The 13483-nt window shown below is 37.1% G+C and overlaps 1 protein-coding gene and 1 pseudogene across 1 annotated transcript; both read right to left on the bottom strand.

Annotated features, from left to right (window-relative positions):
- Positions 1-1049: 1049 nt before the first annotated feature.
- LOC146401435 (olfactory receptor 12D1-like) lies at positions 1050-1997 on the bottom strand. The gene has a single exon (XM_084966874.1). It carries the CDS (start codon positions 1974-1976, stop codon positions 1050-1052), a length of 927 nt encoding a protein of 308 aa, XP_084823000.1. The 5' UTR covers positions 1977-1997.
- A 7599-nt stretch (positions 1998-9596) lies between these two features.
- On the bottom strand, positions 9597-10759 carry LOC146401434 (olfactory receptor 1G1-like; annotated as a pseudogene).
- Between the last annotated feature and the right edge of the window lie 2724 nt (positions 10760-13483).

Raw genomic sequence — 13483 nt, 5'->3', positions numbered from 1 at the left:
ATTTTTTTCTTCATTTGCTCTCTTACTTCATTCCATTTTTCTTACCTGGTTTATCAGGTTTTTTGTATACAATTCATATCACATGGGAATATTCATAAATTAGAATTCAAGACTCCAAACATCTTGGTTCTTTTTTCTTCCCTCTATGAATAATAACCTTTAGCAAGTCATTTACCTATTTTTTTTTCCTTTCCACAGAACTGAAAAATAAAACTAATAATTTAGATTGTTGAAGTAAATTTAGAAGAGGAAAACCAAACAAAAAAGTAGAAAAAATTCTGTAAGTCAACTCTTTCCATGACCAGAAGTTGAGGGGAAAAAACCCCCCACAAATAGTATAGAAGATATTCTTGAGATATTAGTTAATCCTGCCTTCACTTTTAATAACATTTCACAATAATCCTTGACAGTTGAACCATTTGACTTCTAAAACATCTCTGAAAATGATGGTTCCAGAACTCTTTAGATGAACCACTGGTTATATTATTTCTGTTAATTTATGATTACAGGGTCATTTTCCTTAATTACTTTTTTTCCTCCCCACTTGGATCACATGAAATCATGAGGTATGTCTTAAAATTCCCATTAAAGATATAGGTCAATGTTAATTTTTTTAATTGAGTAATTATGGTCCTAAAATAAAATTCTTAAAAATATTACTAAAATTACCAACTTGGAAGGATCATACAAATAAACAGATTTAAAAACTATCCATCATACACTTCATGGGAAACATAGGCATATATATATATGTAAATTTAGAGATGAACAAATCAGAATATATAACAAATCAGTTTATTCACCTGATACCTCACAAACAAATTCAGTATTAGAGTTCCATGGCTGGTGTTTCATTTGTTCAACTTCCCTTTCTACTACCTAAGAACGCATTATTTAATACAACTTGACTAGACTTACCCATTTATTTTTTTATCCAGTACCCTCTGTTATATACATGGCAAATGATTTGAGAAGCAGTATAATTTCACATATCAACTTTCTCATTGCCTTTTTTTATGCCTCAGAAGACTTCTCTAGACTCCTTCAAGTCAGAGCCTCCTTCTGATCACCCTCCTTAAGGCTCCTTTTACTTGCTTGTTCCTCAAAGTATAGATGAGTGGATTTAGTACAGGAGTGACCACACTGTACATAATGGCAATGATCCTGTCCTGGTCCATGGAGCTACCTGAGGTAGGACGAATATACGTGAAAACAACGGGAGCAAAGAAAAGAACAACTACCATGAAGTGGGAGGCACAAGTGGACAGTGCTTTATGAAGCATGCTGCAGGAATGGGTCTTGAAGGAAAGATGGGTGATAATGTAGCCATAGGAGAGAAGTGTTAGAAAGAATGGACCCATGGCAATGGTCCCTGTGACAGTGTTGAGCAGCCACTGGTTAAGCTCAATGTTCCCACAGGCCAGCTTCAGTAATGGCTTAATATCACAGAAGAAGTGATGGATATGGTTGGAACCACAGAAGTTTAAGTGAGAGGTCATTACGGAGTGCAGAAGGGCATAGAGAAAACCAGTGATCCAGACAGTGACAGCCATTTGAGCACAGACCCGAGGATTCATGATAAGAGTGTAACGAAGTGGTTTGCAGATAGCCACGAAGCGGTCAAAAGCCATCACGGCCAACAACAGGGCCGCTGTGCTGCCGAGGAAGTGGAAGAAGTGAAGCTGGCTTATGCATCCCCAGAAAGAAATTTCTTTGTGTGAGGAGAGGAAGTTCCCCAGCATCTTTGGCAGCGTCACTGTGGAGTAGCAGATATCTAGACAGGACAGGTTTCCCAGGAAGAAATACATAGGAGAATGGAGTCTTGGCTCAGAGATGACAACCATCAGGATGGCTTCATTCCCAGCCACGATGACCAGGTAAATTGTGAGGAAAAGCACGAAGAGCAAAGGCTGCAGTTCTTGGATGTCTGTCACTCCGAGGAGAAGAAATTCAGTGACTGATGTTTGATTGGGCATCACTTAAAAGCAAAGACAGAAGAGTATATGGAATACCATCTCTACTGGACATTAGAGTCCTCCAGCTGAGGATTTTCCCTCCTGGACAACAATATTTTGAGGGCAAGCCTATTGTTTTAATAGTCCCAGCACGGCGGTTTTACAATATGTGGGCCTTTAGTTTACACAATGGTAAGGTTATGTGTTGGTTATGAACTGTTACTCACCTACCTGTTTTTCTTCATTAGATTTATCATAGTATTTTTCTTTCTCCCAGGGATTCAGTGCATATTTTCATCCTACCATTTTATTTATGAATTTCTACATTCTGATACCACTTGTCCTTTAAGGTTCTAAGTCAGCTGTTAACAGAGGGTAAATTTTAAACTACTCCAGTACACCACTATCTCCTGACCTAATAAGAAACTATCTGAAAATGTTTTTACCTAAGAACATACACAGAGAGAGAAATTAGGGCTATTTGGAGATCTGAAAGTATATGCAAACATTGGTGTGCTTCATATGAAAAGGGAATCATTCAAAATTTGGGAAATCCATGAAAGGAGAAGAAAAAGATTTGATGTGAATAAAAAAGAAAAAAAGAAGTCCCCATCATGGTGCAGTGGAAACAAATCTGACTAGGAAACATGAGGTTGTGGGTTCGATCCCTGGCCTCACTCAGTGTGTTAAGGATCAGGTGTTGTGGTGAACTGTGGTATAGGTCACAGACATGTCTCGGATCTGTCGTTTCTGTTGCTCTGGCACAGGCTGGCAGCAACAGCTCTGATTTGACCCCTAGCTTGGGAACCTCCATATCCCGCCACAGGTGCGTCCCTAAAAAGACAAAATACAAAAAAATAAAAATAAATAAAAAATAAAAATGTGAACTAGGGAACATTTCTAGGGCTCTCTAGACTATATACATAGAGAAATATTTGAGAAACTATTTAAATTTTTTCCACCTGTATAAAATGCTGTCTTCAAGGAACTCAGAGTAGCTTTGTTTGATAGCCACGTATATTTTTTTATATTGTTAAAATTATTACTCCTGTTTAAGATATAAATACTTAAGATACATTTTGTTTTGTTTTGTTTTCTGACCCACAAATCAATATTATATGAAAAATTCACTTGGGGAAAATTCTTTCTTAGAATTTAAAGAAAATTGTAGTCAAATTTCCTATACTAAATGATTTATTTACCACAGTATGGATATTTAAAGATTACATATTTACTTTGCAGACTATCTAGAGAAATGGCAATAAAAATGTAGGCAGTACAGAGATTTCATAATCCACAACACAATGAGGATTCTATCCTAAGATGGAGAACCAGCTCTACATTCTGGGCATTTAACTTTAATACTAGCAAGATGACAGAGAATATGAGTAACTTACAAGCTTGTTTCCTGATTCATTTTCCTACCTGATTCAGTACTCAACTTCACAGCTATGGAATCGTTTCAGGTTTATACTCATGAAAATTAAATAGTAAAAATATATTTTAAAAGTAAATAGTATAAAACCATTTGAAGTGATAGCTTGTATTGGGGTTGCAGCATAAGCTCATCATCTTCCCCAGCCATTTCTTTCTGAAATTCTGCCTGTCTTTTATGAGCCACAGATCTCTAGACATACAAACCCTGAGAGATCGTGTCTCCTGCATTTGAGAGGATTATTGTAAGAACAAAGAGGATCCATTCCTACATCTACAATATAAGAGAATTTTCCTTAGGGAACTTTCATCTTGAGCTCCTTTATTTTCCCCACACTTTCACATTTTTTTCCCTAATATGCTTCTTTCTTTGTTTCAGAACCATGGACAGTACAAGTCTCAGTAGCCTCATGTTCTCTTAAATTACCTTTCATTTTCTGTGACAAGGGTTGAAGGATACACTTTCTCCTCTTGGGGACTTCCCCATAAAAACTCTGTGTGTAAAGTGGAAAAAATTGTGCAATGACAGTTAAGGAATGAGGGCCAATCATATACCATTGATCCATAGAGAAAGATGTTTACTATTTTTACTCATTTATTAATGTGGTCCTATGGAAAACAAAAGAAGAGGAATAGGGAGAAGTAGTATTGCTTTTGTTTCTTGCAAATCTGACTCTTCATTGTTGGTAATAACACTAAATTATTTTCTAAGTTTGGGATCCTAAAGTTCACATTTCTCTCCATGAGAATGAGGCTGGTCTCTCCAATGTGTCTCTTCACTTCTTGCTATATCTTTTATATAAAATATTTTATATGCTTGATTCCAAGGACTGTATATATGCTATCTGACATTTCTTCAAGCCTTCTAATTAGTTATAAATGCCATGTACTTCTTTCATCTTTCTACAGAGGTTCATTTTTTGGGCTTTGCAAAAGTTCATTATCTATTCATCCCATCAATAATTTCTAGCTATGGAATGTGCTATGAATATAATATAAATAATTATTGTGTGCTGACTTTGTAAATTATTGTTCTGGGTTCTTTACATGTGTTAGTTTATTGTTTCTTTCAAACACCCAGTGTAGGAAGTATTAAAATCATTCCTTCTTTACTTCAAGAAAGAAAAGTGAGGCTCAGAAAATTTAAGTATATTTTGCTCTTCCCTCCTAATTCTGTTGAGGAAGAATTGAAGAAAATAGTTGTGTATATTCAAAGTGTACAATACAATAAATTGGGTATACAATATCCTATTATTAACTCTAGTCATCATTAAATTTCCCTGTTTTTCAACAAAGTGTGAAAATAGGGTTCAAATTGGGATTTCTGGTTCTAGAGGTAATAGCAGTATTCTTGCAATACCAATCATCTCATCTACAGATTCCTCAACTATCTAGAGATCCTTCATTTTGATGACATCAGGATCAGAGATTTTCCTGTTTCCTGTTTGTTTCTTTGAGGTCTTACTCACAAATTATTTTCTTCCTCAAGTAAAAATGACATTGTCTTTAAAATGTTCTTTTATTACAAAGCATGCTTCATGGGCATGTGTTCTATGCAGTCACTCAGGGATCTGTGTTAACAGGTCCCCATGATTGATTTAATGCTTTGTTTTCAACATCTTGAAACTTTTAATAATTTTCAAAAAAGGATGCTGCATTTTCATTTTTCACTGTCCCCAATAAATTGTGTTAACTCTTCTTGTTTATTAGAGATAAGTTTTATACTTGCTATTTAGAACTACAGTTTTTTAGAGTTCATATTTAAATGCTGCTAGGGAATCAGCCAGAGGCATTAGACGGATCCCAATGAGGAGAAAGGAGGGAGTCATTTCAACTGCCTCCTTTCTTTGCAGGGGGCAAAAGAGGACATGGGTGAAGCAGGGGAGCCTTTGAGGGCTAAAGATGGAGTGCCCTCTTAACACCTCCTGCCCAACCAAGTAGCTGGCAACAGCTCAAATGACTCAACAATAGGACTGAGGTTACAGCATCTTGGAGTCCTTCACGTTCTGATGCTCTGCTACTTTATCTTTATGTAGACAGATAACCAGCAATTTTGTCTTCACAGAGGTTTGCATGGAATACCTGTTCCACCCCTTCACTTTTCATCTATGTGTTTCTTAAAGTGAGTCTCTTATATGGAGCATATACTTGGATCTCAGTTTTTAAAAATCCATTTAGATGTTCTATATCTTTTGATTAAATAATTTAATCCATTTATATTTACAGGAATTATGAATAGGTAAAGACTTACTGTTGCCATTTTGTTAATTATTTTCTGACTGTTTTGAAGTTCCTTTATCAATTTGACAACTAGAAATAACACTGTTAAGAGTTGAAGTATATATTTATGTACTTACCTAAATCTACATGTACATACCTAAATACATGTACATATATTTTTCCGATAGCATTCCTGTTTGCTCCTCAAAACTGATGTCTTCTCATGGTCTTCAATATAAAACCCACATCTCTCTAGACAGCATCCTGTCTACAGGTACACAGATTCATTTTCAAATCTTCAAAAGTACTATGCTGAATTGCATGGCACATATGCCTCTCCTGCCTGGAATCCCCTCTTTAGTCCCCTGTCCTTTGCCTGACAAATTGTTTCCTCTCCTTTAAAACCTAGCCTACCTGCTACCTTCTTTGGGAGGCTTTCTGTGACCTTGCTCTCCAAAACTTCCTCCCATCCCATCACAAGGCCAGTTAGTATTTGGTCTCTCACTTGTCTTACAGCACCTACACTCCCTTTGACTTTATTTATCATTTGTCATATTTCTACCATAAACACTTGAAAGACCTAGTCATGAAAATAGTTAAGAGAGGTTGTTTTGATAAGGTTGAGGAAACACTGGAAACTAGGAGGCTGCATACCTGGATATTGTGCTAAGATAGGCATGGTTTAGTGAGGAAGAAATATATAAAAAAATTTTCTAGGAACTCTTGATAAACTTTTACTTGATTGGGGGATTGGGAATGAAAGATGTTGTCAAAATATAGATGACTGTGATATAATAAGCTTGTATATCAGGCATAGTTTTAAAACCACTCTAGTGGAGCACAGTGTGGTTGGGGAGAGAGAAAAGATTTTGTGGTTGAACATGCTGATTTTGAGCTGATAATGGAACTGTGTTTAGCAGGCATTTGGAGATACTACCTTGGTGCTCACAAGGGAAGCTATGGCTGGTTTTATAAATTAGGCTGATGGGTGGTTCTCATGGGCCAGGGAGGAATTGCTCAGGCTTATCCCCCAAGTGTTTGGGGGCTCAGCAGCTAAATCTCCCAACCCTGAGAATCTTTCAAGGTCTTGCTGACCCTCCAGAACCCACTCTCATTTCGAGTTTCAACAGAATTAGAGGAGAAGGGAAGTCTCAGCCGCATACCTCTAGAAAGATCTGCAGACCCCAAGGCCTTCTCTTGCCTCTGCCCTCTTCTAGGCTCCATCAAACCTTACTCTCCATAACAGAGGTATTAGACGGATCCCAGTGAGGAGAAAGGAGGGTTATTTCAACTGCCTCCTTTCTTTTGCAGGAGGCAAAAGAGGACATGGGTGAAGCAGGGGAGCCTTTGAGGGCTAAAGATGGAGTGCCCTCTTAATACCTCCTGCCCAACCAAGTAGCTGGCAACAGCTCAAATGACTCGGCAATAGGAATGAGGTTCACAGAATCTTGCAACCCTTCACTTTGGTGCTCTGTTCTGCTGTGAGCCTGGGAATCTACAGGAAACTTTCCCTGCTGTTTTTCCCCCTCCCCCTTCAGTATTTTTCTTTCATGTAAAATTTATGCCTCTTATTTTTAAAAAAGCAAATACTGGAGTTCTTGTGGTGGCTCAGCAATAAGGAACCCAAGTAGTATCCAAGAGGATGCGAGTTTGATGCCAGCCCTTACCCACTGGGTTAAGGGTCTGGCATTGCTGTGAGCTGTGGTGTGGGTTGCAGATGCAGCTCAGATCCCTCATTGCTGTGGCTCAGATGCAGATGCAGCTCAGATCCCTCAACAGCTTCAGCTCTGATTTGACCCCTAGCCTGGGAACTTCCATATGCCATAGGTTGGGCCCTAAAACAACCCCCCCCCAAAAAAGTAAATCTTAAAAAAATATGGATTTGAAAATTGAAAAACACTCATCTTTACTGCTGAGATAGCTCTTTTTCCCCCTTATTTATTTGTAACATACTTAACATTAAAATATATATATATCAAATGGTCACACCACATATATTTTTGTACTGTGGACATTTTTTCATGTCATTATTTTAGAGACCCCACTTTTTTATGGAGTTCATAATATTCCACAGAGTGCGTTCTGTTTAAAATGCAGTAAATCCTTTCTCTGCATCACTTTTTGATAGTCTTTATCAGAAAGAAGAGTTAATTTTTTTGAGTGATACATGGATAATTTATTTTTTCAGAACGAAGGTCATGAATAAAACTTATTTGGGAAATATTTTTAATTCTATTAAAAAACCTAGGAATATAACTTAAAATATTCCAATTGTTGGCAGTCTTTCAATCTCAACAATGATGCATAGAATCTTTATAGACACCTTCAGATATGGGTATCCTATAATTCATTTGGTTCTCTACTGATAAAAATTTATTCTTAATGTTTATGTTAATAATGATCTTTATTTTGTTTTTATTTTAAACTACAAATACCTGCCTATTGTAAAAAAAAAAAAAAAAAAGACATTGTTAGAATTTGGTTTTGGGCTTTCTTAGCAGAATCTAGAATATGTATTACTCCAGAGTGTGATTTTACTGTAAAAGCTTGGCCATTTATTGCCTCACCTGAATGGCAGTGTTATTAATGAGGTATTAATGAGATTTCCCCCATTCAGCTGGGTCAGAAAATCATATTCTCCTGGTACTCCTCTTCCTCAAGTGCTGCTCTATTACTAGCATCCTTCTTATTTCAATTCTGTAGCAGTTTGTTCGTTGTTACATCTCAAATAGTTTTTCCCTTCACATGAACAGCCTTTCCTTCAATCACAGCTTACAGGCTCCCTATTCAAGTGTATCTTCAGAGTCCCAGAGGCACAGCTTCCTCCTTCTAATGCTTTCTACACAGCCTCCAGCTCCTTCATCCAAGTTACGCTTACTAAATTAGGGTTCTACCTAATCTATCCAGCTAGAGTTGGTTTTCTAGATAGAATTAATCATCTGTTTTCTAGTCAGACCCTACAATGCACAATGTACCATAAGATGAACTATAGGGAGTATCATAAGGCGACACAATACATATTCTCTGCTTTGATACAGTGCTTACTATATATAGAGAGAAGGTGGAGCAGTGGTAGTGACTTAGAGTTCATCCTGTTTAAAATGCAGTAAATCCTTTTTCTGAATCACTCTTTAATAGTGTTTATCAGAAAGAATAATTAATTTTTTTAGTGATACATGGATAATTTATTGTTATAGAACAAAGTTCATGAATAACAATTATATGGGAAATATTTTTAATTCTATTAAAACCCCAGGAATAAAAACTTAAAATAGGCCAATTGTTGCCAATCTTTCAATCTCAGCAAGGATATGGAGAGTCTTTACAGACAACTTAAATTTATATCAAACACACAATTAGGCAAAAGATTCTGAAAAAGTGATGCATTAAGAGGGGAAAAGTGCACGGCAGCAGTTTCCACTCTTACTCCTGATGAGACGACTGGTGATATTGATGGGAATACAATCAAAGATGGTACTCTGGTGATTCTGATGACAAAAAAAATGATATTGACTACAATAAAGCTGATGGTGAAGATATTCATTATTGAACCGGTGACAGAAATGGCAGTGATGTTCAAAATGTTGGTAATGAGGGAAATAGATGATGAAGTTTCAATAATATTAGTGTTCCAAGGCACTTCAGAGAACAGGTCATCCAATCCACCCTTCAGGATGTTATATTTACATAATACACCTATTTCTATATTATCATGCAAAATATATTCCCTTTGACATATAACTGATATAATATTTTGCAATAATGATAATATAATATATAACACATATACCTAACTCTGGAATATATACAATAAGCCTGTAGCTTGTGTGGGACTTAGAACCTAGTTTTCCTAATTTCTATTTAGTGTTATTTCCAATATACCATATACGCTCTGGGACAGCCTTGGTATTAACTGACTCTGTAAATTCAGTGAAAAGTGGAGATTTTCCCCCAAATGCTTGTTTATGGGCACTTTGTTTATTATTCCTAATCCAAAGAACTCTCTATGCCCCAAACCCTTTTTAGTGAACTCTTCACATCCTTGTTTCTCAGACTGTAAATAAAAGGATTGAGAGTGGGAGTTACCAGGGTATACATGACAGCAGCAACCAGCTCCCCAGAGGAATGAGAGGTGGATGGGGGCTTCAGGTAGGTGGCAAAGACCGTGCTGTAGAAGAGGATGACCACGGAGAGGTGGGAGCTGCATGTGGCCAAGGCTTTCTTTTTCCCCTTGTGCTGATGGAGCCTTAGCTACAGCATGTAAAATATGGACATAAGAACTTATGGTGCAGAGGAGAGGGCTGATTCCTAAAAGTCCTGCCAGAACCAGTCATTAGGTTCTCATTGAGGTGGGCATCAGAGCAAGAAAGTTGAAAGAGTGGACCAAAATCACAGGATAAGTAGGGAATTTTAAATTGTTTGTTTGTTTTTTTGTTTTTTGCTTTTTAGGGCCATACCTGGGACCTGGGGATGTTCCCAGTCTAGGGGGCGAATTAGAGCTACAGCCTACACCACAGCCACAGCAATGAAGGATTCAAGCTGAGTCTGTGATATATACCGCTACTCAGGGCAAGACTGGATCCTTAACCCACTGAGCAAGGCCATGGGTCAAACCTGCATCCTCATGGATACTAGTCAGTTTTGTTTCCAATGATCCACAAAGGGAACCCTGGGAATTTCTTATTGAGTATAGAATGATAGGGTAGCAAGAGGGCATGGACCCACCCACCAGCAGTCCACATCCGCCAGGAGTCATTAGGAGTGGATAGTGCAGAGGATGGCAGATGGCAGCATAGCAGTCAATAGCCATGGCAGTCAAAAGCAGGTTGTCTGTATCCACAAGAACCACAAAGAAATATATTTTTGCCAGACATTCAGAGAAAGTGATCGATCCACTCTTTGTCCAAAAAGCCTCCAGCATTTTGGGGGCTGTGGTGGTTGTAAAGCAGGGATCAACCAGAGAGCCAAATGAGGAAGAAGTACATGGGGGTGTGGGGGCGGATGTCAGCACCAATAGTCAGCAGAAGTAGCAAGTTTCCCAAGAGACCCAGCAAGTAGAGCACTAGGAAGAGACCAAAGAGGGACTGTCATTTGTCTGGGTCACTCAACAGCCCTGACAGGACAAAGTCAGTGTTCTTGCTGCAGTTCATTCAGGTCCTGACGTCTAGAAGAAAGGAATCAGCATGAAGAGTATTCACTACTGTGAGCTCCTGAGATGGACAGCACTTGGATCTTGTCTCCACAAGTGGGTTCCTTTATTCCGCTAATGTGAAGAATGAAGAACAGAAACTAAAATAGCAATATGAGGGACAAGATTTCTATTTTTTGGAAGATGACCTAAAATGACCTCACAAAGATGAGGGAATGAATGGAACAACAGAAGCTTCCTGGAGTTCTTTATGTGTAAAAGAGTTTTCTTCAACTTTTTATTATTGGATGATGGAACTGCTTATGAATCTGTTTTCATTACAATAGTCTTTCTAGGCTGAGATTGCATCTCAGTATTTAGCTTAGTGGTTGGCACATCATAGGAACTCAGTAAATGCTCCTACCCATCCACACAGTCGTGAGTATAGTCTCAGCTTTTGTTAACGACTAGAGTACTGTTAGCCTCCTAACTGGTTCAATATGCCGACTCTCACCCCAGTCAGTATGTTCTCCACATTGCCACCAGAGTGATCTTTTCAAAAAAGAAAATCTGATCATATATTTTACTTGTTTCAAATCAGGTATCTGAAGCACCATTTTTCTTAGGAGCGTATACAAATCCCCATCCTCTCTAACAAAGCTCAACATATTTTGATCTTGAGATGTCTCTGCAGCCTCATCTTACACTATAGTCCACTCATTCTCTGTTCCCCAGACACTCTGGCTACATTGAAACCTGCCCTGCGTCCCATATTCCTTTTCTTCATCCTGAGCCAACTCCTGCTCACCCTTTCAGTCTCAGGTCAATTGGTGACTTTCTTAGGAAAGTTTTCACTTGCCATGTTGCTTAAGTCAAACTTACCTTTTATATGTTGTCATTATACCTTTGTAGAATTACTACGCTTGTAATGTGGACCATGTAATTTATATTCATTTTGTTAAAATGTTCATTTAAGATATTTAGTTAATGTTGGACTTCTCCTCAAGGCCATGAAGTGCATTATGGGAAATATTTCAGTTAGTTTTCTCTCCCTTGCATCTCTGGTGTTTGGCATCCACTAAACAATATTTGCCACAAAATAAACAAATTAATTAATTGAGACTGAAGACAAGAGAGGGCAATATGTTGTCCTCCACATGTGAAATGTCTTCCATTCCATTTCAAAGGTTTTTTAATAAAAGTTTTTCCTCCAAATATTCTCCTAATATATGGGTTGGAAACATAGATTCATCTTTTTATCTTTTTAAAATCCAGATGGTACTGTAACACTTTTTAAAAAAACTATAAAATCATCCTCATTTTTGTCTTTTTTCACCATTTTCACAGTCATTTTCTTCGGATTTTCTTTCATCAACTCTCTCCCAGCTTATTTCATCAAGAGCTTAACTGGCTTCATTGGTTGCATTCTAATTATTAACATTCATGCTACAAGCATGTTCCAGAAAATGTACAACTTTCTCCTTTTGGCTTGATTATCCCTTGTTCAGATAACTCTAATGTCTTTATCCCTTGTTCAAGTATATCTAATATTTTCTAATGTGGCACTTATACCTATCTGTGCCTGGTTATCAAGAATTTCTACCTTCTTTCCACCTATCAATAAACATGATTTTCCACTTCTCATTGCTGTTTAGTCTGCTTTCTCCTTTGGCCAATCTCTTCATAGCTCCATGAATATGATTATTTATGCTTTCATACACTGATATACATATATATATATATATATGATAATATAGCCCTTGACTGAATATTTTCTTGAGGTGTTTTCTAATTTTTATGACATATACATTTTCTCTTGTTAATTATATTATAAATACCTTTCAGAGTAAGAATCAGATTTTCCTTTTAAAAGTCTGTTAAACTAACAGTCAAAATTTGAGCATAAGGTCTGGCCCAATCTTCTTGTCTAATGACTGCTCTCTAATTATATGGCAGTTTCCTTTCATTTTTTCATAACATCATATATATAGTACTCTTTAAATGTGGCAATGAATAATTGACTTAGAATAAAGGTAAATAATCTTTTCCACCTTCATGCAGAGCATTTGTTAATACTTGGGAAAGAACTCAAACTTTCACCTGGAGAGCTAGTTAAGTCACAGATTTCTACACTCTTTACCTGATAAAATATGTTTTAGTAGGACTTTTAAAATTGGAAGCTGGGGGCGTTTCCCTTTTCCTATAAGATTAAGGCTTCTCTTTCTTCTTTGTCTCTCATAAACTACACTTCTTTCAGCTCAGGTGTAACTGCTTCTCTCCCCTTTTTACATCTTTTGGATGTAAAATTTGATTTTTTTTCAGGTTATTATTTTATTTTATTTTTTAAATTTTATGTCCCCAATACGTTATTTTTTTTTCCCTACTGTACATCATGGTGACCCATTTACATATACATGTATACATTCTTTCTTCTCACATCTTCTTTTTTAAATTTTTTTTTACTTTTTTTCCTTTATTTTTTTATTGTTATTTCCCCACTACAATTTTTTTCTACCTTACAGCATGGTGACCCAGTTACATATACATGTATACATTCTTTTTTCTCCAATTATCATGCTCCATCGTAAGTGACTGGACATAGTTCTCAGTGCTACACAGCAGGATCCCATTGCTAATCCATCCCAAAGGCAATAGTTTGCATCCATTAATCCCAAGCTCCCAATCCACCTCACTTTCTCCTCCTCCCCCTTGGCAACCACAAGTCTATTCTCCAAGTCCTTGATTT

The sequence above is a fragment of the Sus scrofa genome, chromosome 7 (genome assembly GCF_054392235.1).
Source record: "Sus scrofa isolate SSC_HxYL_T2T_F1_AM1 chromosome 7, Sscrofa_HxYL_maternal_Yorkshire_Landrace_v2.0, whole genome shotgun sequence".
NCBI lineage: Eukaryota > Metazoa > Chordata > Mammalia > Artiodactyla > Suidae > Sus > Sus scrofa.
Note: the sequence above shows the minus strand (reverse complement) of the source record. Positions and strands in the feature narration are given on the sequence as shown.

Bases quoted from the DNA above. Each gene is read 5' to 3' on its own strand.
- LOC146401435 (XM_084966874.1), bottom strand. From the start codon at position 1,976: ATGCCCAATCAAACATCAGTCACTGAATTTCTTCTCCTCGGAGTGACA.